This window comes from Chanodichthys erythropterus, chromosome 9 (genome assembly GCF_024489055.1).
Source record: "Chanodichthys erythropterus isolate Z2021 chromosome 9, ASM2448905v1, whole genome shotgun sequence".
NCBI classification, from domain to species: Eukaryota; Metazoa; Chordata; class Actinopteri; order Cypriniformes; family Xenocyprididae; genus Chanodichthys; species Chanodichthys erythropterus.
In genome coordinates this window covers 7,669,976-7,696,140 of record NC_090229.1, presented here as the reverse complement: position 1 = coordinate 7,696,140, position 26,165 = coordinate 7,669,976, and the positions used below count along the sequence as shown (strand labels likewise).

Below are 26,165 nucleotides of genomic sequence, written 5' to 3'. Positions count from 1 at the left end.
CTAATTTAGTGAAAAAAATACACGTAAATTTTCTTGTGTGCTTTTTAAACCGGAAGCAAGAAATTGTCATGTTTGTTATGGATGCCAATATATCAGTCTGACCTCAGAAAGCATTAAACTGTCTAATTTTATTTGGCCAAAAGTGTCAAGGTTGAGACTAGGATGAAGGGATACATCAGGTTTTTCATTTTTAATTATTTTAGTAATCTAATGTTTAGCTACTTTTTAGGCACATACTAAACTTTTATATATAAATTATGTGTGATCATTTTTGGTAACACTTTACAATAAGGTTCCTTTTGTTAACTACATTAGTTAACATGGACAAAGAATAAACATTACGTCTGCATTCATTAATCTCAGTTAATGTTAATTTAAACCTTTACTGATTACATTTTTAAAATCAAAGGTTGTATCTATTCATTTAATGTATCTAAGCTAATATGAATGAACAATGAACAGTTGTATTTTTTATGAACATTAACAAAGATTCATAACAAAAGTATTGCTCATTGTTAGTTAATATTAGTCAATGCATTAACTAATGTTAATTAATGAAACCTTATTGTAAGTGTTACCTAAATTTCATATAAACGGTTTAGAATTTAAACAAAAAAAACTTTTTTGTTATTTCTGCTGCCAACATGTCAGGTTATGTCACAGGGGACAAATACTGGCTGCATCCAAAATCGCATACTTCCCTTCGTAGAAGGTGATAAAACAGTACGTAATAAAAACAAGCATGTCTGAATTCTCATAAAAGAATACCAAAATGTACACAGGTGAATGTGTACTACTTCTGAAGTGTGCATATTGACACTTTACTATACCATGAGGCCTCGGGAGAGGATTTGTGAATGACAATGAAGCGACATAACTGACAACGGTAGGTCACATGATAATGACATGGCGAATCTAGTATACGTCCAATTACATTCATACCATTTATAACATACTAGGACATCTCTGTGAGATGGTTGCAGTTACATTTTTTATAATTTTTGTACCACTTTTGCTACAGTATTCTGACTGATAAGTAAAGCTTTGCTGATCTTCTTGTAGCCTTCACCTTTCTGCTGTAAAGAACTTTTCTTTCTTAGGTGACATTTCTCTTCCATGTGGTGCCATTGCTGACAGCATGAAATGGGAAGGGGTTTTAACACCCTTTTATAGTCAACTGTCTGCTGGACACCTGTGTAATGAATAATTAGACTTACCTGTGGTTGAATTCTTGTTAAATTAGACACCTGTAGTCTAAAATCTAGCTTTGCTCCAAAGACTTTCAGTGGGGTGTACTCATTTTGCATCAACCTAATTTGAGTAAAACTGAAAATTTTGATCTCTAAGTTATATTATTAACCTTACTTTCATGTTATAAGTTAAAAAGATGATATATTAAACAGTCTTATCAACATTTTGGAAATTGTTTCATTGTTTGTGTTCATTGAGATATTGTTTAAAATGTTACTTTTCAAAGGGGGGGGGTACTCATTTACGCATTGTATATATAACATACTTTTTAGAGGTCTTGAAGTAAATAAGTAACTAGAATGCGATTTTGGGCACAGCCATTGTCCCAGACTCTTTTGTTCTAATGTCAGACATCCATACCAGTAAACATCTTCACTGTTAAAATTATAGCTTTATTTTTTTTCCAGATACAAATGTCCATTTCACTCATTTTAACATTTCAGCTCCCAATTTCTCCTGATTGGAGAGAGTAACTCTGTCCAAGTAAAAAAAAAAAAAAAAAAAAAGAAGAACATGTCCTCTTCACAATATGTACAGGCACATATACACAATTGTTAGCAAACTATACACAATACAAATACAAAAGAGTAAGTCTTTTGACTGGGTTTAAGTTCTCTTTTAACCCCAACTTCATTAGAAAATTACCATATATTATTATTTTTATTTTTTTTACCCTTGTATAAAAGTTGTGTAAAACTCGGTGCCGGGCAAGGGCTCCATATACACCAACGATTCTCTAAACAACGGTCTGAATTGTTTATCTGCAAAGATACAAAGCTGTATTCCACACAATTGGCAAAACAGTAAATCGCAAGACTGTACAAAGAGATTTCGCTGGATTCTCTCAGAGAAAAGTGCACATAACAGGAGATTTGCTAAAAAACCTCAACGTCATGTACGAAGCGCTACAATTACTTACAAACTCTCATGCATTCACACACACACACACACATTCTCAGACAGTGTTTTTATGAGAGTCATGCACTCATAAATCAGTCCACCGAGTGAACCTCTCAAAAAGCACCCCAATCAGAAAATCCAATCAAATCTCAAGCATGCATCAGCCTATAATAATCAAAAAATACACCAAGAGGCCAAACACATTCAACAACAGGATAATAAACATACACAGAATGAGAAAACTAATAAGTTTCCCCACTTTTAAAACCCAACCCTGTGCATACATTAGTATGATGAAGCGTAATAGCTCAAAATCACATTAATAAATGCAGAAACAGGGAAGCCTTCAAAATACATTGGAGATGTCTAGATAGCATTGAATTCATTATTTTCAGTTCTATACACAAAAGGGACCGTGTTGAAGCTTCAAGATCAAAACTACAAAAAAATTAGACATTATGGATGAGCCAAAATGTAAACACAAAGTGCTTCAGGCAAAAACATATGTTATGTAGCTAAAAAGAACATTAGAATATGCACCTTCATCATCACGTTGAACACAGATCACTCCAGGAAATGAGCTGGTCGGGCAAACTAGAAATGAATTAGGCTACACAAGAGCGTTTGTACTGAATCCATTGAGAATCCTGAGACTCTGCCTCATATGATCTTTACAACAGGCAACAGCTGTGCCACAGTTCATCTTCTTCTCCATTTGGCAAGTAATGTCAAGCATGTTTACTTGGTAGACATTATAAAAAGTAACAAAGAAGGCACATTTGGCGGTCATGTATAAATAAGCATTATTTACAATATAATAAGTTAGTTTCTATTCAGTGTCTGATGTACACAACTCTCAAGCCAACTGCTGCTTTTCAAATCATTGGGACCAAGCGAATAAAGATGCTTTTCTCCACTTGTCAACCCAAAATGTCCCAGTTTTGTTTCAATATCTCTCATGAAACTGGATTGCAATTTCATTTGAGACTCAAACCGCATTAGAGTGAATCTTTGAGAATTGTGCTCTCTTGTGCTGTTAAATACAAAGCATTAGGAAATCAATGCCATGTGAGTGTGGGTGAATCTCACAAATCATGCAAAGATCCGGGTCTTATTTCATGCTCAAATCAAATCAAATAAATAAGAAATTTATTTTGATTAAAAAAAAAAAAACCAAGCCCTTTTTCAGGACCATTAAAGGCACAATATGTAATTTTTCACCACTAGAGGTCGCTTATTCACAACAAAGACTCAGCCTGATGATGTCTTGATTTCGCGGAATCACGGTAGGTGTTGTCTTCATGTCTACAGCCGGTGGAAAAGAATTGGGCAGTAATCATATTCATGGATGAGTTAATGTATTAAATATTTATTAACATTACTGTACTGTAGTATGAAGCAGGGTGTGGCTGAAAGTCGTCGATTGCTAATGAGAGACGAGCGCGACACACGGCTAGAGAGCAGTGGAACTTATGAAGCAGGCGACCTCTTTCGTTTCTTGCGGTCATGCGTACGTGAGGAAACGCAGCTCTGTTTTATCATATTAGATACATTTGAGTGTTGAAAGTTGTTATAATGCTACTCTGCGTTTGCTCGGTGGCTACTATAGGACACTTGTTGCACACTGTGGCAAGCTAGATCGATATTAGGCATGGTAAAACTCGCGGTAAATCAAGAAAACGAGATTTAAACAATAAGACTGACTGTGTTGAGCTATATAACATGATTAGTTTTCTGTCGATTAATGTATCCAAACAGTTGCTCGCCTGTCTAATAAAACACATTATATATTAAGGCTAATAAAACCTGTCTAATAAAACACATTATATATTAAGGCGTCTTTGGTATTTCTATGGTTTATACAAAATAAAACCAGAAATCGAGGGTAACACGGATATGATGTCATTGATAGGCGACGCACGAACACGGTCTGTGTCCTGGTTAAAATTGCTTATTTCTCTGGATTTAAACATTCTTGGAAACATCTGGGATAATTTAAGTAAACAAGTCAACAAAATATATAACATTGTTCTAGTGGTTTTTGGATATTTTAATCCAAATGTGTTACATACTGTGCCTTTAAGATTTTGTGCATTATGACATTTTTTCGAGAATCATGATGCAATGCAAAAAGAAAAAATGATAGATTAGTTCAAGTGTAAAAATATACTTTCTTCATTTCTTTTTTGTTGATTTGAGAATGAAATGTAACCTGGACCCATATTTTACAGGGATCTATCACAAATATTGGGCGTGAAGATACATTAATGTTGTGATCAACTAAACTTAACCAGGTTATAATGCTACAAATCAGAATTCAGATGACCACATCGGAAATTTTAGATATTGGAGATCCTTAAAACAGCAGAAAACCTGAAAACTGTGACCTTTTGTCTTTCTTTTGCATGCACACATAAAGCTACACACAAACATGCACACAAATATTGTGCTCTTATAACATGTTCTGGCACTTGTGTGCTTAGACTTACTCTACAGTCCCTGTAAAAGCTTAATACTTGTTTTGATCTGCAATACTAATGTGGAAATGTTAGTATAAAAGGTTAATACAACATGGCCAAGGACAGTCTTTGAGTTTGGGATTTGATTGTGGAGGAGCAGAACATTTCTAAACCTGGAAAAAATACTCCATGTACAGTAGAATTAAATGTGGGACTTGTCCACAGCGCTGACGTGATTGTAATGGTTGAACGTGACAGAGATTTTGTTGAAACGGTTCATGAAACTCCATACAGTAGATCTGATCACTTGAATGGAAGTAAAAACAATATAAAATGTGTCTTAGCATGTCACAACATGTGAGAGCTGCTTCAGTAGTGTCATTAAAATAGACTCGGGTCAGAGAATTTGAATTAAGTAAACTACACATGTACAGCAGACCCTTTCAGACAAAACACTTCACAATTAAACATTCTCTCTCTCTCTCTCTTTCTCTCTCTCTCACACACACACATGCACACTTCCCATCAGTCAATACTCCGGTGAGTAGTTCAGAGTCTCAGTCTAAAAAGCAATCCTTCTCCAATAAAAATCCCATTAAGGTTTTATCGGAAGAAAGTGATCATTACTTCATTTCCTGTTCCCTTTTGTTAAGAATATACAGCAAGTTTATGTGAACGGTTGCGGAAGCACCCAAGGGTTTGACGTAGCGGTTGCATTACATCAGCCGATCAGTCGAAAGCAGTGGTCTGATTTCTCTCAGATGTGATTATTGATGATTTTAGACAACAGGGTAAAAGGTCAAAGCCTAAAGGTCAGTGACTTTATTCTCCACCAGGGCGGCAACCTGCTGAAGCCGATACGCCAACTGCATCTTTTGACCCGCAGCGTCTTCCTCCAGAGACATGATAATCTGCACATAATGCAATGTGAGAAATGTGTTCATTTTGCTCTAGCACAAACAATATGAGAAGCTTAAATCTGTCCCATACTGACCTGATCATAGTATTTGTTGATATACTTGTACAGCTCATGCAACGCCACCAAACTGTTCATCTCGGATGCAAAGCTCTAAAAACAGAGTAATCAGAATCTTAAAATAGCAAGTTTAAGTGTTCATGATAAAGAAAGGGGAAAATATTTTCAAAAGGAAGGAAAAATCATATTAAAACACAAAAATAATGGCATTTTTTACATCTTAAATACATGTGAGAGTACAGTAAATCTTTATTCACAAAAAAAATTAATCAAATTTAATTAATTAAATTTAATTTTATATACATATATATATATATACATATATATATATTTTTTTTTTTCATGGTTAAAATAATGTTACATTTTTTAAAATATATATTAATATTAAATATATCTATATCTATATATATATATATAAATAAATTGGTTTTTTTTACAAATATCACAAATTATTAATTTAAATGATGTCTAATGTTTTAAAATGGTTCATTCAAAAAGTTGTCTCATCAAAATATTGTGTTTTTATTAACAAATATGAATTATTTATATAGATATTCAAAATAGATATTTTTAATATTTTATAATTTTATGTAAAATTTTATATACAATTTTATTCAAAACGTTGTCACACCACATGATGACTTTGTTTTAAAAACAAATTATTAAAAATGTTTTTAATATTTGACAATTCACCACATGAAAAGCTGTTTATTTTACAAATATTTAAAAAAATATTTTACAATTATTCAAAAAGTTTTCGCATCACATGAATGTTTTTTTTTTTACTAAAATCAAATTATTCAAATATATTAAAATAATTTGAAAATAATTTAAAAAAAGTACTAACAAAAAACAAAATTAGTCAAAATGAATTGTAATTCAGAAATTAAAAACATGATCATCATCAAGTCACTGTATGTGTAATTTTTAATAAATTAATGTCACGTTATTGACGCTTAAACTAGACACTGAATCCCAGATTCTCAATGTGGTTTCACACTTTTGGACCATGCTGTCTGTTAAAATGTAAAAACACAGTCGGAGTAGAATAAAATTCAGTCTCACCCCTGACAGCTCTGTGAGGGTTGAATTCATTTCCTGGTAACAGCCAGACACAGCGTTGTGAATATCACTGTAGTACCTGCAGGAGAGGAAGAAGCTTTATAGCACTAAATATCAAGAACTTCCTGTATCCATTTCAGTGCTAATATTTGTGTTTGAAAAGGGCCGTATCGCTGTATAACGTTTAGATTTTCTAACCTCTCCACCAGCTGCTTGTATCGTGGGATTTCTCTGGCGTACAACAGCTTATTCACTGGAGAATCCTGAAGGACAAGACACACGACATTGAGCTCCTTTCATTGCTACAGAATCTTTGAGCTTTTTCTTATTTTCTTTTTTCACTTTCCTGCCCTTGTTCATCTTCTCACTCTACATGCACACTCTCTACCATAATGAGGTCACAGCTAGAGAGGTCAAGAGGTTAATTGCTGTACTGACCCGGCCCACTTTGTGCTCGGATGTAGTGCAGGAATCAATGAAGGTCTGTGCGATAACGGAGAGGACGGCATCCACGCTATCCGTCACCTGCACGTCAAAGACAAACTGAGGATTCTTCAAGATGTTGACCCAGAAACGCAAAGGCAAACTGCAGGCGGAGGGAAAACAAGAGTGCATTTAAATAAACATTTAATATAGCGAACATAAAAACATCAGGGTTCTTACACTGTCTAACCAATGATTTTCCATGATCTTCCAATCATTTGCAATCATAGAGTAAGGATTTCTAAAAATCAATCACTAATGAATCATTCAGACCAATTTCTGAACCAGTTCGACCAACTGATTGGGTAGAAAAAAAAGGATGATTTGCTTGCTTAGAAAAATTTGACAAGGACAACGACTAGCCAAAGAAATATTACAAAATGGAAATATGTACAAAAATTTATATTCACTACAGACATTTGCAGATTTCACAAATTCCCAGAGCTTTTCCATGATCTTTGTAATTAATGGATTTAAAAATTCAAACTAATTCAAGATTACTGGATAACAGATTTTTAAATAATCAATTAAAAAGTTTTATAGATCAAGGAGATGTAGGCAGTAATACCGACCTGTTTGTTTTCCAGATGTGAACAGTCTCTGGGTCATCAATGCCGTGTTTCTCTGCCATGTCATCCAGGAAGTCAAAGAAGAACCTGACAGCAATGGGTGGAGGCCGTTTCGTGCTCAGTATGGCTACAAAGACGTCATCTACAAACTTTTGCAGAGTGCCCTGAAGATACACATTTATAAACAGAGCAGCTTTCAATCACACTGACAGTCAGCAGCAGAAAACAGATCTCAAACAAACATGAGAAGCGTCAGAATCTGTTTGATGTGTTTGTGTGTGCTGTATTAAAGATGACTCAATCACAAACATCTCACGTACCTTCATTGAAAGCAGTCGTGTAAGGTAGATCTCAGGAATGGCTTTTGCCCGCTCTCTCTCTCTCATGCTGCTCTTCCTGTGTTTGGGGATCTCGGGGTCTTCGCTCGGCTTCACCAGATGCCACAGCCGAAGACCTTCCTCCTCCTCTCCCTCCAGCATTGGAGTTTCTACAGCAATTGCAAGGAGCAGACCAGATATCAATAAGAAATATATAATTTTTGCTCTCTGATGGTCAGTAATGAAGTGAATTAAGTGTAAATGTGATGACTGTTTATATTTGATTGACCAAAAAGTATTAAACTTACTCTCTCCAGTCTGGTAGACCTGATTTACTCCAAGAGAACTCTGGGAACGAGGGATGAGAGCAACAGTGGCCCCATCAGGTACCTGAGAAAACAAGAGGAAAGAGAGAGACTTAGAGCTCTAAGATCAAGTCAACCAACTCAAAACTCAACCAACCATCTCACAAAATCAACCAATCAACTAATAAAATCAACTAAACAACTCACAAAATCAACCATCCATATCAAAATATCAACCAACCATCTCAAAATATCAAATTAACCAACTCACAAAATCAACTTACAGAATCAACCAATCAACTAAAAAAAATAAAAAAAATAAAAAATAATAATAAAAAAAAAATCAACCATCCAACTCACAAAATCAACCATTCATAACAAAATATCAATTAACCAACTGAGAGTCAACCATTCAACTTACAAATCATCCAATCAACTCACAAAATCAAACCAGTCAATTTACAAACGAACCAACTCACAAAAACCAACCAACTCAGAGTCAACCATTCAACTTACAAATCAACCAACTCACAAAATCAACCAGTCAACTCAAAATCAATGATCCATCTCTCAAAATAAACCAACTCACAAAATTAACCACCAGTCAATTTACAAAATCAACAAACCAACTCACAAAAACCAACCAACTCAGAGTCAACCATTCAACTTACAAATCAACCAACTCACAAAATCAACTATCCATCTCAAAATATATCCACTAACTCACAAAATCAACCAGTTAACTCAAAATCAATGATCCATCTCTCAAAATATCAACCAACCAACTCACAAAATTAACCACCAGTCAATTTACAAAATCAACGAACCAACTCACAAAATCAACATCCATCTCAAATATAAACCAACTCACAAAATCAACTAGTCAACTTACAAATCAATCAACTCACAAAATTAACCACCAGTCAATTTACAAAATCAACGACCTAACTCACAAAATCAACTAGTCAACTTACAAATCAACCAACTCACAAAATTAACCACAGCTTACAAAACCAACCAACTCACAAAATTACCTATCCATCTCAAATATAAACTCACAAAATCAACTAGTCAACTTACAAATCAACCAACTCACAAAATTAACCACCAGTCAATTTACAAAATCAACGAACCAACTCACAAAATCAACCATCCATCTCAAATATAAACCAACTCACAAAATCAACTAGTCAACTTACAAATCAACCAGTCAACTTACAAATCAACCAACTCACAAAATTAACCACAGCTTACAAAACCAACCAACTCACAAAATTACCTATCCATCTCAAATATAAACCAACTCACAAAATCAACTAGTCAACTTACAAATCAACCAACTCACAAAATTAACCACCAGTCAATTTACAAAATCAACGACCCAACTCACAAAAATCAACCATCCATCTCAAATATAAACCAACTCAAGAAATCAACTAGTCAACTTACAAATCAACCAACTCACAAAATTAACCACCAGTCAATTTACAAAATCAACGACCCAACTCACAAAAATCAACCATCCATCTCAAATATAAACCAACTCACAAAATCAACTCAAATATAAACCAACTCACAAAATCAACTAGTCAACTTACAAATCAACCAACTCATAAAATTAACCACAGCTTACAAAACCAACAAACGCACAAAATTAACTATCTATCACAAAATATCAAGCAACCAACTCAGTCAACCATTCAACTCTCAAAATCAACCAACCAAACTAACAAACTCAATGATCCATCTCAAAATATCAAGCAATCAACTTACAAAATCAACCAACCAAAACCAACTCACAAAATCAACCAACAAGAAAATTAATCAACCAACCAACCAACCTACAAAGAAACACCAATCAGCCAACCCACATTTAACCAACCAACCCACCCCTTAATCAACAAATTAATCTGAATGAACTTGCGTGTAAAATGCAAGTCACAGTAAATGTCCAGCTGTACCTTGTAGTGCTGTAAAGTGTTGATCCGTTTCCAACGACCCTGTACGATGGCTGTGACATCATCATCAGAAAGAGTCAGGTGACCTGCTTGGCCGGATCGCCACTCTGAAGGAACACAACATGTAAAATATGAAGCTTTAACAAAAAAAAAAAAGTTCTCTTTAAAACAAACTGAACATAGTTGTGACTAGTCTAGATATATCTACCAAAACCGTACCAAGGTCCAAAGAGTCTGCAGCTGGTCTCTGGGAGAACGGCGCTCCTTTATAAATCTGGTCCAGGATTTTATCTTTAACCTGAGTGATGGTGTCAGTGTCCAGAACTTTAACAGGGCAGGGCTGGACCTCGACACCACTCTTCACCAGCACTGTCAGAGTCTAAGAAGAGAAACACAAACTCTTGTCTTATTCGATTTATTCATTTAGGAGATTTGTTTTGTGTAGCACTGAGATGAAAGTATTACAGGGACTCACCACAGAGCAGTAGTCGATGTCCTCTCTGAGCAGGTGGCTGTCGTTGAGAGTGCGTTTGGCTTTGCCTGTCACTGCATCCACTGGTCCTTTGTCTACCTGGTATTTAATAGCCCTGTACAACTTGTACAGAGGCTCACCAGCAACCTCCTGCACAAATACACACACACACATTTACATGCATTAGCAATTGCATTTATGTTTGTCACAATCAAAGCTGCTTACATGTGGAAGATGACGTTTTATGAGATGTTACAATCATGTGAGAATTTATTAAAACTATAACCATGAGAAGCCTAGTGTTAAGGCCCCGATACACTTTAAGTGAAAAAGAAAAAAGAATTTCTGCACTCGTTTCAGGAGTTTGAAACAGCTTGCCAAAGCTAAATTTCTAGAAAAGTTAGCTGGTAAACATCTTCAAACTACCATTGGTCTATGGTAATCACATAATAGGTGGGTGTGGCTGTAAGGGCTCTGCCTTCTTCAACGTGGAAATCATTTCTTCTGTTCAGTCCATCGAGGTCAAACGTCAACGAGTAAAAACATGAATACACGGGAGAGCCACATTACAGTAGAAATCGAAATTGTAATTGTAATTAAGAAAGACTTTAAACTGCTTGCGTTTAAACAATCTATTGTATAAAACTAAAAAGAACTTTGCTGTGAGTCTATCGGGGCCTTTACGGTGATTTGATATAATTATCAGCATATAATTATAAAAAAACTATTTATTATGATTTATTCTCATTATTCACTATCAATGCAAATGCATAGAATTGAAGCAATCACATGCTCTGATACCTTGAGGAAAGAATAGAGACAGATGGACATCCAGTTGGTCAGCATCTTTTCCACAACCGTCTCAGTCCTACAGATGACAACATGTATGTTTTATCACTTGAGATTAGATTTACTATAATCAGATCAGGACGGATCAGACAAATTGTTTTTTTGTTGTTTTTTTACACAAACACATGATGCATTCATTTTTAAATGTATGTATTTATTTTATATGACCTAGAACCTTGTTACATTATTTCTGAGTCTCAGAAACCCCAGGAAAAAAACATGAATAAATGCAATTAATTTGAATAAACTAGTAGTCTTATTAGTCTACTTATTATTATTGAATATTATTGAATAATGTGTTCTTGAAAACATACACAAAGCTACAATACATCAAGATAGTAAATATTAATGCTAAGGTCATGGATATGATTCTTATACTGATAAAACATGAGCCTTGAATACACTTAGTTGTTTTGGGTAAAATAATAATAATAAATGTATGTCAAATAAATAAAAAGTGAATGTGAAATACCTGCGCAGCATGAGTTTGGGGTTCTTGGCCACATACTGCTGCACTAGATCCCCCAGCAGGGTCTTCATAACGTCAGTGAAGTATTCCAGCTTATCATGAAGGGCCATCGTGAGAAGAGACGCAACGTAACCTCGGTCCCTCTGTGAGAAATTCTGCTGTGCCTCCAGAGTATGGATGAACTAGAGGAACGAAGAGGAGAGTTTACCAGCATTAGTGTCACAGATGTTCCCTAGAATGTTCACTACAAGAGCATACTAGTTTGACCAATTTCAATCAAACAGTTTGGTCTTTCAAAACACTGCACTCGTAAAACATCTACAAAGCCTCAGACTACTGAGATAGATAAATATTTAAAATGCTGAAGTTTCTTCACTGCTGCCTGACAGTTTGGCAGCTAAAAAGCATCAAAAAGAAAGGATAGCGACTGAGATTTTCAAAATAAAAAAAAATAAAAACTTCCTGTGCTAAGCAGGCATCCACCTGCATTCAACACAAAATGAATATTACATTAGCTTTCTTTTTCATCCTTTGTTTAGTCTTTGAGGTGAAATAATGGCTCCAAAAACAGCCACCGATGCACTGAATGTGCCAGCGGCATAAACACTGTAATTACACTCGGATTCCTTTTCCTCTACAGGAAGTCGAACTGACAGCAAAAACAAAGCACTTCACTGACCCGTATAAGGAAGAGTCTGTTGTTGAGCAGGTTGTTGAGCTGACCCAGGCCCTGCTCCACAGTCTGTCTACGAAAATCTGGCAAATCCAGATTCTGACTCAGTGGCGCGCCCTTCTGGCCAGGGAAGAAAACACGCTCTGCATATGTGCGGTAATCCAGAAAGGGGATACCAGGACCACCAACGTCACTGCTCAGATCCATCATCTCCGTCATCAGATCTGAAGGGCAGGAAACAGTTAGATTAATGGTGCATGTGATGGATATTATTAATCAAAATGAGCCTCTCAATTTGCATTAAAAAAAGTGGACTACAGAACATTGATAATGATAGAATTTTTCATTTATCACATTTTAATAAATTTAGAAAAACAATTACAAATCATGTGTGGAAATTACATATGTACATATTTTTTTTTTTCAATATACTGTGTGTGTGTGTGTGTAATAAATATATATATATATATATATATAATATTACACACACACACACACACACACACACACAGTATATTGAAAAAAAAAATATATGTACATATGTAATTTTCACATTATTGACTTTTTTATTATAAATATAAATATATAAAATAATTTTTATTTTATTATATATATATAAAATTAAAAAAAATATTTTATATATTTATCTATATTTATAATAAAAAAGTCAATAATGTACATATGCATTATCATCGTTTCATTTTATTATATATGTGTGTGTGTACGTACATGTATTATATATAATATGAACATATGTGTGTGTGTGTTTGTGTGTGTGTGTGTGTGTACACACATATATATGTATATGATATAATATGACATATAATATGAACATATGTACATTATTATTGATTGTTTTATTTTAATAGATATAAAATAATTATATAAATCAGTAATTTTTTTCTAAGATAGATAGAGAGTATATAGATAGATGTATGGATCGGCAAACTGTATGGATTTAAAAGCGTTGCCATACCAGTGAACTCTTTCCTGCACTGGTCTCCAACATTTATCTCCAGAGTCTCCAGCTGCACCAGAACCTTTTTATAGTCTCTCAGAGCCTGTTTACTCTTCCGCCTTCACAAACAGAGTGAGAGCAAACACAGGGTTAGAGCACGACCGGTAACAAATGGATACCATTAGAATTCTTCCTGAGTGCTGGATTTGAGTTCACGGCTCGTCGTCATGCCGACAAGCCCAGAAGGGTGAAGAATCTGCCATCTGAAATCACTCTACCTGTACATGAGAATGATGACCAGCACGATGAGAACTACCACTGCGGCCCCTGCTGCCAGACCGATCTGAGCCGCCAGAGGCACCGGTGAGTGTAAATCGTTGTCATACTGCACCCGACCCAAGTCAAATTCCAAGTTTCCCATTAACACCTGAGTGAGACACACACACACACATCGATGTTAGCATGTGATAGCAAAATGAAGAAACTCACAACCCTAAGCAGGTGTGACATGACACAGTGTGAAGCAATAAATTACATCTTTTTAAACAGACGGGTTCCAGGCCACAGTCGGTAGTAAAAACCTCATTTTCACAGCAGAGAAAATGTTTTAACACTAACATATAAACTATTCAAGACAGACCTAACGTGAGGTTGTTTAGCTATGACATATGCCTCTGAAGAAGACAAGCCAATGTGATTTCAACTTAATGTTTTTTAACATCATTATTTTAATACATTTTTCACACTTCCATAGATAGAGTTAGGGAAGCACAATGTTAAAATTCTAGCTGATAATCCAATAATTTGTATGTTATGGCCAATTATGATATTAAATGTTATACTATTTATTTATACTATTTTGTCTAAATAATATTTTAGTGTTTTTTAATAAATATACATAAAAAAATTAAAAACAATTGTTTTAAAAGTTAATTTAATTTGAATTATAAATGCATTGAAATAATTTTCATTATAATGAGTATGAAAATGGATATTCATTTTGATATGTGCAATATATAGTAGTAACATAGTAACATGTGTTACTATTAATGTTTTTTAAGTTTAACTTTTAGTGAGATAAATAACAGCGGAATTAACATGCACAATTAAATATCCGAAATCATGATGCATTTCACTTTTTGTGTGATGAAAACTGTGTGATGGTCAAAACTTATGTTACACAAACACAAAATTTGTCTGACTAAAACTGTGACACCCAAACTGTATTTTTTGTTCTGCACCAGAATAAAAATAGCCTTTTTGGTTACATTTAAAAATATAGCTGCGAGCAGCAATTATCAGGGTTCAAGTGCTTTAAGCCCTATAAGCACATGCTTAAAAAGATTTTTTTTTCAGTTAGCAAGCCTGTAACCATCTCAGTCATAGATGGATGGAAAAGACCATTTACAGCAAAATACAGGCAATTTACCATAGGAAATATATAGTTTTTAAAGCTTCTTAACAGTTACCAAGGTTGAGCCAAAAATCTAGGACTAGTTCGTCAAAGTTGGTTTATGAAAGAATCTCCAATATTTAATGAGTAATTCGATTGACAGCTGCGGTCCTAGAGGCAAAGTTGCTCAGAATGAGAAGTTCTACCACATGGTAAGAATTTCTCACAGGCCTTTAGGACTATGAGTCAAACAGGCCCAGCGAGTTTCGTTTCGATCGGCCTCTGTTAACCTTGTCTAATAGCTGCTCAAATTTCATTGTCTGATGGCATATATGTTTTTTTGAGAAATGTCAAGTAATTTTTTTTTTCTGTTATAGCACCAACAGGTAATGTGTAATGTGGCCAGTAATGTGTCAGTCACCACATCCTTTTACATGCGACCGCAGAATGAGCTCTTAAATAGGTGTGCTCAGTTTGGTGAAAATGTCTCATTCATTTCACGAATTATAGCCATTTCAGTTAAAGTGGCTCCACCTACTTCGAAAGTTTTGGCGGCCCTTATGGACCGTGAATTGATTTTTTTTTTTTTGAGAATTATTGACAATCAGACTCCAGAGAATCTCAAAACCTAGCACTAGTTCTCAAAAGAAGGTTTTTCCAGAGTTTAGGAGTTTTGAGCCATTTCGTACTTTTGACCGCTGTAGCGCCCCAGTCAGGCCAATCTAGGCGAGCCTCGATGACATTGTAGCTGGTGTGAGTACTACCAGCTCTCAAAGTTTCAAGTCTCTTCGACTTACGGTTTGGTCTGCCCGATCACTTTTAGGGGACAATGCTGATCCTACGCACTTGAACCCCTAACCAAAAAAACGTGCACTGAAACAACTAAAGAAGACACTGGATTCAGACTGACCGTAAGCCTGGGTAAGTCATCGTCATCCAGGGCGAGAGGCTGTTCCTCAGGAGGTTCACAGTACAGATGCGTGTTATCCAGAGTCTTGACGTCACATTCTTCCTTCCCCAGCCGGGCCAGAACTTCCTCTCTGCTCATGGCCAGTGTCAGTCCCTTACCCTTCAGAGACAAAACACACGTCTTCAGTCACAACTACATTACAACTGCTTCTGGTGCAAAATAACAGGGTTATCATTATTAACTAAAACTACTACTAAAATCATTTTTGTTAATTGAAATAAATCTGAAATAAAATAAAAAATATTAGATGAAAAAAAGTGCCCCAATGTGCTATTTTAAAGGTTCCTAGTTTTGTTTTAGAGGTCTCATACAATAGATTTACATGCATCCAAGGTCAAAAAAACACTTAATTTTCTCATAATATAGAGTATGTACACTGTAGCATGCATCACCTCTTTTCTCATAGTGTCTGAAACTGTTCGATCAAGGATCTGGTCTCTCTAAACCCCTCCTTACCGCTAACCTACTCTGCTCTGATTGGTCAGTAATGATGACGTTAGTTTTACCATATCAAATCAAACCCGAGTCCTTATCCTTTAGAAGTGCATGCAAAGTTTACTTGCTTTGGCAGCACCAAAAAAAGCATCTTCTCAGCATGTCAGTAACACAAACCAAACTCTTCCAGGCTTCAGCTACAACTACAATATTTGAGGGTAAAAGTTAACATTTTTCACAAGCAGCCAGTGAAAACCATAGACTGTCTTTGTGCAAATTTATTATAAACCTACATTGGTTTGTGCAGGACTGTTCAGTATTGGTTCTTTTGGAAAACAATAACTTCATTTATTTTGCACTTTGCAGACCTTTTACATTCACAAACAGCTGTATTACACACAGCATGAAAGTAATATCCGAAAAATTATGATAGGGGCACTTTAAACTAAATTAAAATTAGAAATGTTTCCTTTTGCAACTAACTGAAATAAGTTAAAGCAATGTAATTACTAATTGGAAATGAATAAACAAAAAACAAATAAAAAGGACAAAAAAACAACAAAATAACCAAAAATAAACTAAAATGGAAATTAAAGAGAACAGACACTATAAAAATTAAAGGTAATTCAAATTATTCACTTTAATAGTACATAAAATAATACTAAAATAATATTGGTAGATCCTAAATGAAACAGAAATGCATGCACCTCTACTGCCAGGACTCCTCCAGGTTTAAATCGGATGGCTGCTCCATGGGACTCACTGTTGAGCTGGAATAAGTCTGGGTTTGGGTGGTACGTGAACGGCTTGTTCTTGATTGTGTGAAAATCGATGTGCACATTGTCCATCTCGAACCACACTCGCACAATCCTGGATTTCGGTGGCACCTTTGGGCTCTTGCAAATCATTTGCTCCGAGGTAACATTGGCGCACAAACTCTGACTCTGAAGACAAAGAAAAATATGCACTACAGCTTTTCTGAGAACACTTTCTCTCACAGGCTTTAACGAGTTCAAATTTAGTCAAGTAAATTATTAAACCACCTTTGAATACATATTTGAACCTCTGAGAATGAATCAAATGTATAAGTCCTGATTGCATAAATACTGAAAAGGAATTCTGTGTTTGATGTGTAAAATTGGTTGAAGCAATGTGTGAAATGACTTTTACCATAACCAAGGGACTCCTGACAGAAACATGAGTGGATCGACGTCTTCTGACTTCAAAACTCTCTCTAGGCTCATAAGAGACTGACATCTTCGGGTGCTGAACGACATTTAGGTTTTGGCCGGTCACGTTTATAACACGTCCACCCCTAAATTTAAATGATAAGTTAGAGGAATTCGGTCTCATGATGTAAATGTAGGATGCATAAGAACAGGACTCGAGCGCACGCACCCGTAGAAACTCTCAGTAGGTGATGCGTCGTTAATCACTGGGTCTTCCATATAGTTGAAAAGGACACTATCCAAAATCCTCTCTGCTTTTCCAAACACAACTTTGACTGGCACTTTTCCAGTTTGGTTTGAGTGACTGGTGCGACAAATCAGCCTCGTGTCACTCACTTCATTGCTTACGAAAAAAAAAAACAGAAGACTTAGATATATGCAACTTGCAACATCTTTTCAGTGAATTGATTTGCTTTTTCCATCAATAATAAACAGATGAAAGATATTAGCACTTACATGCGACAAGGCTTTGAGCCCAAGAACACCTGCAGGCCAGTGATTTGGTCACTCCTTTGTTCTGTTCTTTGTCCTGTCAGGAGTTGCGACCCGTGCACCGTTAGTGTCGTGCCCCCAGCCAAGGGCCCTTTTACAGGCACAATTGTGCGCAGCTGTGGGTTCTGATATGAGAACGTCTGCTGGGACTCTCCTTTCTCTGAACCTCTGACGGTGATGATGACCGGTCCGGCTGTGACATTTGCGCTGGCCTGGAGCTCACATACAATACTGAAAACAAAACCAGAATTATGCACATATGAAGTTTGATGGCAACTAGTCATTATTTGATGAACTAAAACAGTCATTTTAAAGGGATAGTTCACCCAGAAATGAAAATGATCCCATGATTTACTCACCCTCAAACCATCCTAAGTGTATATGACTATCTTCTTTCAGATGAACACAATCGGAGATATATTTAAAAATATCCTGGCTCTTTCAAGCTTTATAATGGTTGTGAATGGGGGGCGTGATATTAAAGCCAAGAAAATTGCATCCTTCCATCATAAAACTAATCCATACGACTCCAGGGGGTTAATAAAGGGCTTCTGAAGCAAAGCGATGGGTTTTTGTAAGCAAAATATCCATATTTATTCTTGCCGTTCAAACAAATAGGGCTGTGCAACAAACTCAAGCTCCTCTTCTCTTAAATCAAATTCTTCAACATTTATCTTTAAAATTTCTCATTTTAGGCTTCTAATTCGGGACCGGTGTTTTGTTTTGCTCCATCTTCTGCACTTCCGCATTCGTCATTACGTCATGCGTTGGGTCAGAGGATAGTCGCTTCGCTTCAGAAAGCTTTTTATTAACCCCCTGGAGCCGTATGGATTATTTTTTATTATGGATGGATGCATTTTGAGGGCTTTAAAATCACCCCCCCCATTCACTACCATTAAAAAGCTTGGAAGAGCCAGGATATTTTTAAATATATCTCTGATTGTGTTCGATTGTGTACAGCTAAGATGGCTTGAGGATGAGTAAATCATGGGATAATTTTCATTTTTGGGTGAACTAACCCTTTAGGAGAGGTGTTTTACCTGGTGGAAATGCGATAGGCTTCAGGTAGAGGTCTACAGCTGACCCCTGCCACCGTCACTCCTGCCTGGATGTCCTGGAAGCTCTGGCCTAGGTTTGATCCCTGGATCGTCAGCATTATGCCACCCTCCAGTGGACCGGTCAGTGGCTCAACCTGTACACACACATAAAAAGTCAATAATTGCAGAAAATTATCTCTTTAAAAGGTGCTAAAGAGGATGTTTTGTTTTATACATTTTTGCAATATTACTTGAAACTGTCTTTACTAACTGATAAAAGACTATTTATTAGGTGCACTGAAAGTGAGGTAGGGCCTTAAAAACATCAGCCAATCATTTACGCGATCGTCGTTACTCACGCATGGAGCAGAAATAATGCAATCTTGGAGTCCATTTTCAGGCCTTCCTGCTTATGTCTCTCCAGCACTGGAAAGCTTTTCTAATATTAAAGCGAGTCCTAAAGCTCTTGACCGATCAAAACCCTTCTTTTTTCCAGTGATATTCCTCTGACCTTTTCTCTTTTGTAATGTCTCTCAGCCAACTCTCTTTCTACAGTCCTTCTTCAGTTCAAATCTTGCTCTTGTTCTCTCTCACTCCTTCCCCATCATGAGTAGACACGCCCCCTTCTGCTGATTGGCTACATTTGTGTTGTGGTGTTCAGTCTGATTCACTTTCAACAGCGTTTCTCAGAAATTTGAAACCTTTAATTGACCTTTTTTTTTAATTCAACTTGTAACATACAAAACACACAGTGTCCTTTATAAATGTGTTTAGAGACCAAAATTAATAGCCACCAAGGGTTGCATGAGACTAATAATTGGTTTGCAAAAAGTCAGTAATATGACCATTATTTATGAACTGGTGAAATAATAAAAAGGTTGAACTGGCAATGCAACAATTGTTTGATCCTTGCAGTGTTTTAATCTGTCAAAAACTATGCGGGTGAATAAGATCAAAGAGGCACCACAGCAAAATGTGTTTTGATTCTCTAAAACAGAAATATTAGGATCCAGTCATTTAACCAGGTCCCATCCATTATGTCTAATAATGTAGTCTGTATTAACATCAGCCTGAGATGTTGACAGAGGAAGGCAGAGACAAAGTGATGATAAAAATGAGCAGGGTTCATTGAATAATCTTAGCTGCGTATGTTTATATGCTCATTTGGACTTTTCTGACCTGCACAAATCCAAAAAATGTTGTTATATTAAACTGCTTCACATTACTTCATGAAACATTAAAGGTGACAGAGAGGATTTTTTCGGCAACTGAGAAACCAGAGACTGTTACTGAGTTTTTGAAATGAGCGCATGCGTAAGAACAGCCCCCCTCCTTCACAGCTCATTTCAAAGGAACGTCCCCCAAAACTCGTGCACGAGTATTGGAACACGAGTGTTTACCACCGGCATTCGCTGTGTCGTGTTTTTTGGATTCATTATGTCGGATTAACCGCAGGTAACTCATAATCTGCAGTTGTTACTCCTGTCTCCTGACAAAAACATTGCATGCGGCGCCTGTGGAGTGTGGAAAGTTACTGGAGCGCGCAGCCGCGCACGTCTCTCACAAGGAACGTCACGGCAGTGATTGACAAGCCAGAGGGCCAATCGTTTACGCGATGATCGCGTAAACGATTGGCTGATGTTTTTAAGGCCCTACCTCGTGCACAGATGATGTATATTAATATTATTCCTTTCAGTGCACCTAATAAATAGTCTTTTTTCAGTTAGTAAAGACAGTTTCAAGTAATGTTGCAAAAATGTATAAAACAAAACATCCTCTTTAGCACCTTTAAAATGGAGACATTTTACTCTTACTCATAAAGACAAATTTTACATTAAACCCCAAAATCTTATGGTTAACCAACAATAACAAGCACTACAAGAGCAAGGAAAATAATGAATATATAAACAATGTATAAAATGTATATGTAAAAATATAATCTATATATAATATAAAGATTATAATAAAAATGAGAAATGATTAAATGATAAATGAAATAAAAGATAAAATGACTGAATATAAATGACTGGATAAATGGTTGATTATAAATGATAAAAGAAATTAAGCAAATTGAGAAACTGACAACACAAACATATGGTTGCTCTCTTGAAGACACACACACACACACACTGAATACTCAAGGTAGATCCTTAGATCATATAACACAAACGGTGCACTTATGAAAAGATCATTCTTTATGGGTGACAGCTTTTGCCTTCACATTGACATTTATGCATTTGGGAGATGCTTTTATCCAAAGGTATGTTTTAACAGTTCATGCATTCCCTAGTAATGAAAACCTATGACTTGCGAAAGATGATAGATTGACAGGTTTATGATTATGCAAATTAGCTGTTTGCTGCAAATACAGAAAAGAAAAACAGCTAAAATAATTCCAGTCAATTGGCAACAAAATACACCTTGAAGGAAATTGCAAAATCATGGCTGAAGATAAAATATTTCTCAATTCACCCACATAATTTAATTTTGGACCATGCATATGTGTACCTCAGTAATTAGAGGGGGAGGACAGGTGTCCATGGTTCCACTGGCGCAGGACTGGTTATACACACAGCCGGGAGTTTCACTGGCACACCACACACATCCATAATTGGCCGCAACTGCTCGACACTGACTGCAGTCGGACTGTCCCACAGAGCAGTCATACAGCTGCACTGTTACACAGTCACACAAGCAACAGATTAAAAAAAAAACTCTTACTAACTGCATCAATGACTCAACTGTTTTTCTTGTCTTATTGAAACATAGTGAATCTTATCAAAGGACACAGTCTTCTAGCATGTACACAGATGATCTCTCCCTGATATCCCTGATAACAGCCACAATAAGTAATGACATAATCATTCTGATCACCAACCCAAAAACCTTAATAGTATAATAATAATAATAATATATAATTTATATATACACATACACTGCCCTCCAAAAGTTTGGTAACACCCCTGGCAAAGTGTGGTTTTGGACGATATCAGCATAAATCCTTTTTTGTGCAAATACATTAAAGTAACTTGATATTATCATTGAAGACCAGCAATAATAATTTTCATTTTGATTACATAATAATGGCAACATAATCATGTCAAAGTCAGACATGCCCCTGTGCCAGCTGTGATGCCTGGTTACTAGTTTAAACTTGGCCCAGGTTTGTAAAAGATTTTTGGGTCAGCAAACCTTAATAGCTTCAACAATTGATTGCCAATTAAGTTTAGAATACAATGAACCAATCAGAACCCAGATTAGGACAGATAGCTGCTAATGCTGGATATTTTGATGAATCGAAAATAAGTTTTTTCTATGTATAAACTGTTTATGTAATAAAATATGTTTTTGTAGTTTGTGTTGTCCTTATCAGTGCAAAATTATCACAAATTAAAAAGGATTCATGACAATATTTTCCAAAACCCCAAATTCTAGGGCGTTTCCAAACTTTTGGAGGGCAGTGTATATATAATATAATATAATATAATATAATATAATATAATATAATATAATATAATATAATATAATATAATATAATATAATATAATATAATATAATATAATATAATATAATATAATATAATATAATATAATATAATATAATTAATGTAATATAATATAATTAATGTAATGTAATGTAATGTAATGTAATGTAATGTAATGTAATGTAATAATTATATACATACACTGCCCTCCAAAAGTTTCGAAACGCCCTAGAATTTGGGGTTTTGGACAATATTGGCATGAATATATAAAAATATTGGTGTTGAAATGTTGAAATATATATATAGTTTGTAAAAGATTATTTTATATAATAATATATATATATATATTATATATTATATATTATATATATATATATATATATATATATATATATATATATATATATATATATATATATATATATATATATATATATATATATATATATATATATATATATATATATATATATATATATATATATATATATATATATATATATATATATATATATGGAGTTTCAAACAATTTGAAGCATGCTAACAGTCTCAAAAGCATCCAAAATGAATATTAAAGTTTGATGCGTTGCCAAGGTAATTGTGTTTGAGATATCACAATTCTTTTCAAAGGTCTACATCGGCCATGTTTTGACATTATACAAAAAAAAATAAATTATATATTATATATATATATATCTTTTTTTTTTTTAATAATAAGAAATTTAATTTAAATAAATGTATACAGGAGCGGAAGTATACTTTAAAGAACAATATATTTAAACAATATATCAAGTACATTGTTTAAAACAAGAGAGTAAATTTGATAATTTCTGAGGATATTCAGCAGACCTCTACTGAATGAAACATGCAGAAATGGTACTCACAGCGGAGATGTGGAGCTGAATCTATACGCTTCGTCCCCCATTGCAGGTATACAGGAGCGGAATATTCAAACTGCTTCCCTGAGTACCGAAACTACACACACACACACACACACACACACACACACACACACACACACACACACAAAATCAATGTATAATCAGCCAGGTGCATGCAGACAAATTATGTGTGGCACCATAAACAAATCCATGTTCAAATTGCTATGTTTTTCTGGCTGGTGTCATAAATTACAGCTATTATCAGAGCAGACGTCACACATGAGTCTATATTAACTGCAGCGGCTGTGGTGTGATCCGATGCTGTGTTGAATAAATGGACCCTATTAATATCACCTGATGAGAGGCACACTTGAACACATGCGTCCCCGTCTCTTTGCTGCGGTCCAGCGTGGCCCGCAAACGCAGCTCCTGGCCTTCAATGACCAGCACGCACTCGTAATCTTCCTCATCCTGTTCAGAATATCACACGGTATGTTACACAATCAAACACTAATCACAAGCCGTCTCTAACCCCCCCCTTCCTCATTCCAGATGCATTATCATAAATGAGTTCACCCAGACCCTCCTGAACACCTGGGAATAATGGACTTTTAAAATGCATAGCCATGAAACGTCAAGGCCAACATATTGGCTTAGGTATAATGGATGGGGTGGAATGATAAATGGCAGATGAGCATTACCTCAAAAATGTCCAGGTTTTTGCCCTGTAGAGAAAGCTCGGTGTTAAAGCCAACAGGAACCAGAGGGGAGCTCTGCAGGGCCCAGACGCAGGGGCAAGAGTCAGGCCCGCGGGGCATTGACTGCTCCTGTTCACACACGCACACACACACACACACACACACACACACACACACACACACACACACACACACACACACACACACACACACACACACACACACACACACACACACACACACACACACACACACACACACACACACAAAATAACCGTTTCAGTGAGGGGAAAAGGTGACCTGCACCTATTTCTTTTTTTAGTTAAAAAAGGGTTGGTTAGATAATAGAATTTTCAGTTTAATGCAAATGAACAGCAGAAGGTACGATTTGTTTGGACGGACCAAAATTAGACATGATTGCATGATTTCTGCCACAGCGTTTTACACAAACATAATTTTGCAAACAATAATCTTGCAAATTAGTCACCAAAGGAAAAAATTGTTTTTGTAAAATCACAAAACAGAAGAGACACGTGGTATTTAACACCAAGTTAGCACAGTTTTAAAGTAATAACAACAACAACAACATTCAGCAATATTATTTAGTTGACTGCACTGTCACTATTAGATGAGAACTGAGCTGGATTATGACGGGGTTTATTTCCAGAGCTGCTTTACAGCTGAATTGAACTCATTTCATAATTGTGTTATTGTGTGGTATGTGGAGACTGACACCTATTTCCCACAGCTTTACAGCAACAATAATGAAATGTAGTCCCTTACGAAATAATAGGCTGAGGGTGATTTCACACCTGTACATCGACTGCATTGTTCCGAAAATGATTGACAAGTTCACTTCATGAGCATATTGTGGCTTTTTTTGTACTGTCGAGACACATGCAAACACAATATAAATGTAGTATATAATTTGACAGCGGGAATGATGGCTACATTTGTATAAATTCAAGCGCACGCTCTCTTTGTATCTAAAAGCGCTGTCTAGTAGGGCAAACAGTGTCAGGACACATGGAAACACTATGAATGTTATAATGCAGCTACAGCGGGAATCAAGGCTTCGTCTGGACATTGTTCTTGCACGGATAAGCGCGATTACACAACATTTTAAGATGATGACAGGCTCTTTGGTTTTTTAACTGCAGTAACTAATGTGTAACTAATCACTCACAGAATCAAACACTGCTGTATTTTATATAACACATTTCCAACTATGGATGGATAGAGCGACAGACAGACAGAACAATACAATGACAAGCAGAAGGACAGACCGAATGACTGACCGACCGACAGACAGAGCGACAGAACGAAAGACAGAACGACCGACAGACAGACAGAATGATAGAACAACAGACAGAATGGATGATAGAATGACAGACAGAACGACCGACAGACAGACAGAATGACTGACAGACAGAATGATAGAACAACAGACAGAACGAACGATAGAACGACAGACAGAACGATAGACTGAACAACCGACAGAACAAGAGAACAACAGAACGACCGACAGAATGAAGAACAACAGACAGAACAAACGATAGAATGACAAACAGAACGACAGACAGAAAGATAGACTGAACAACCGACAGGACGAGAGAACGACTGACAGACAGACAGAATGAAGAACAACAGACAGAACAAACGATAGAATGACAAACAGAACGACCAACAGAACGAGAGACTGAACAACCAACAGAACGAGAGAACGAAAGACAGAATAACCGACAGACAGACAGAATGATAGAACGACCAACAGAACGATAGGACAGACCGAGTGACTGACTGACAGACAGACAGACAGACAGAATGATAGAACAACAGACAGAA

At 35.8% G+C, this 26,165-nt stretch overlaps 1 protein-coding gene across 8 annotated transcripts in view; it reads right to left on the bottom strand.

Annotated features, from left to right (window-relative positions):
• Positions 1 to 26,165, bottom strand: part of plxnb3 (plexin B3) — a 94,192-nt gene that overhangs the window by 191 nt on the left and 67,836 nt on the right. For 6 of the 8 annotated variants that reach the window (XM_067394413.1, XM_067394415.1, XM_067394416.1 and 3 more), the window contains 26 exons: positions 24,324 to 24,449; positions 23,977 to 24,093; positions 23,626 to 23,716; positions 21,766 to 21,932; positions 19,261 to 19,412; positions 18,185 to 18,451; positions 17,898 to 18,071; positions 17,670 to 17,814; positions 17,207 to 17,443; positions 16,005 to 16,163; positions 13,980 to 14,128; positions 13,720 to 13,820; positions 12,750 to 12,967; positions 12,074 to 12,252; positions 11,554 to 11,620; positions 10,756 to 10,902; positions 10,500 to 10,659; positions 10,284 to 10,387; positions 8,326 to 8,407; positions 8,021 to 8,187; positions 7,704 to 7,864; positions 7,087 to 7,234; positions 6,847 to 6,911; positions 6,652 to 6,727; positions 5,605 to 5,679; positions 1,659 to 5,521 (listed from right to left, as the gene is read on the bottom strand). In XM_067394413.1, the coding sequence (XP_067250514.1) occupies positions 5,417 to 5,521; positions 5,605 to 5,679; positions 6,652 to 6,727; positions 6,847 to 6,911; positions 7,087 to 7,234; positions 7,704 to 7,864; positions 8,021 to 8,187; positions 8,326 to 8,407; positions 10,284 to 10,387; positions 10,500 to 10,659; positions 10,756 to 10,902; positions 11,554 to 11,620; positions 12,074 to 12,252; positions 12,750 to 12,967; positions 13,720 to 13,820; positions 13,980 to 14,128; positions 16,005 to 16,163; positions 17,207 to 17,443; positions 17,670 to 17,814; positions 17,898 to 18,071; positions 18,185 to 18,451; positions 19,261 to 19,412; positions 21,766 to 21,932; positions 23,626 to 23,716; positions 23,977 to 24,093; positions 24,324 to 24,449 (3,639 nt within the window). In that variant the 3' untranslated portion in view covers positions 1,659 to 5,416. Of the gene's footprint in view, positions 1 to 1,658; positions 5,522 to 5,604; positions 5,680 to 6,651; positions 6,728 to 6,846; positions 6,912 to 7,086; positions 7,235 to 7,703; positions 7,865 to 8,020; positions 8,188 to 8,325; positions 8,408 to 10,283; positions 10,388 to 10,499; positions 10,660 to 10,755; positions 10,903 to 11,553; positions 11,621 to 12,073; positions 12,253 to 12,749; positions 12,968 to 13,719; positions 13,821 to 13,979; positions 14,129 to 16,004; positions 16,164 to 17,206; positions 17,444 to 17,669; positions 17,815 to 17,897; positions 18,072 to 18,184; positions 18,452 to 19,260; positions 19,413 to 21,765; positions 21,933 to 23,625; positions 23,717 to 23,976; positions 24,094 to 24,323; positions 24,450 to 26,165 lie in introns of those variants that run through there. The other 2 variants (XR_010895943.1, XM_067394418.1) reach the window with 2 other exon arrangements.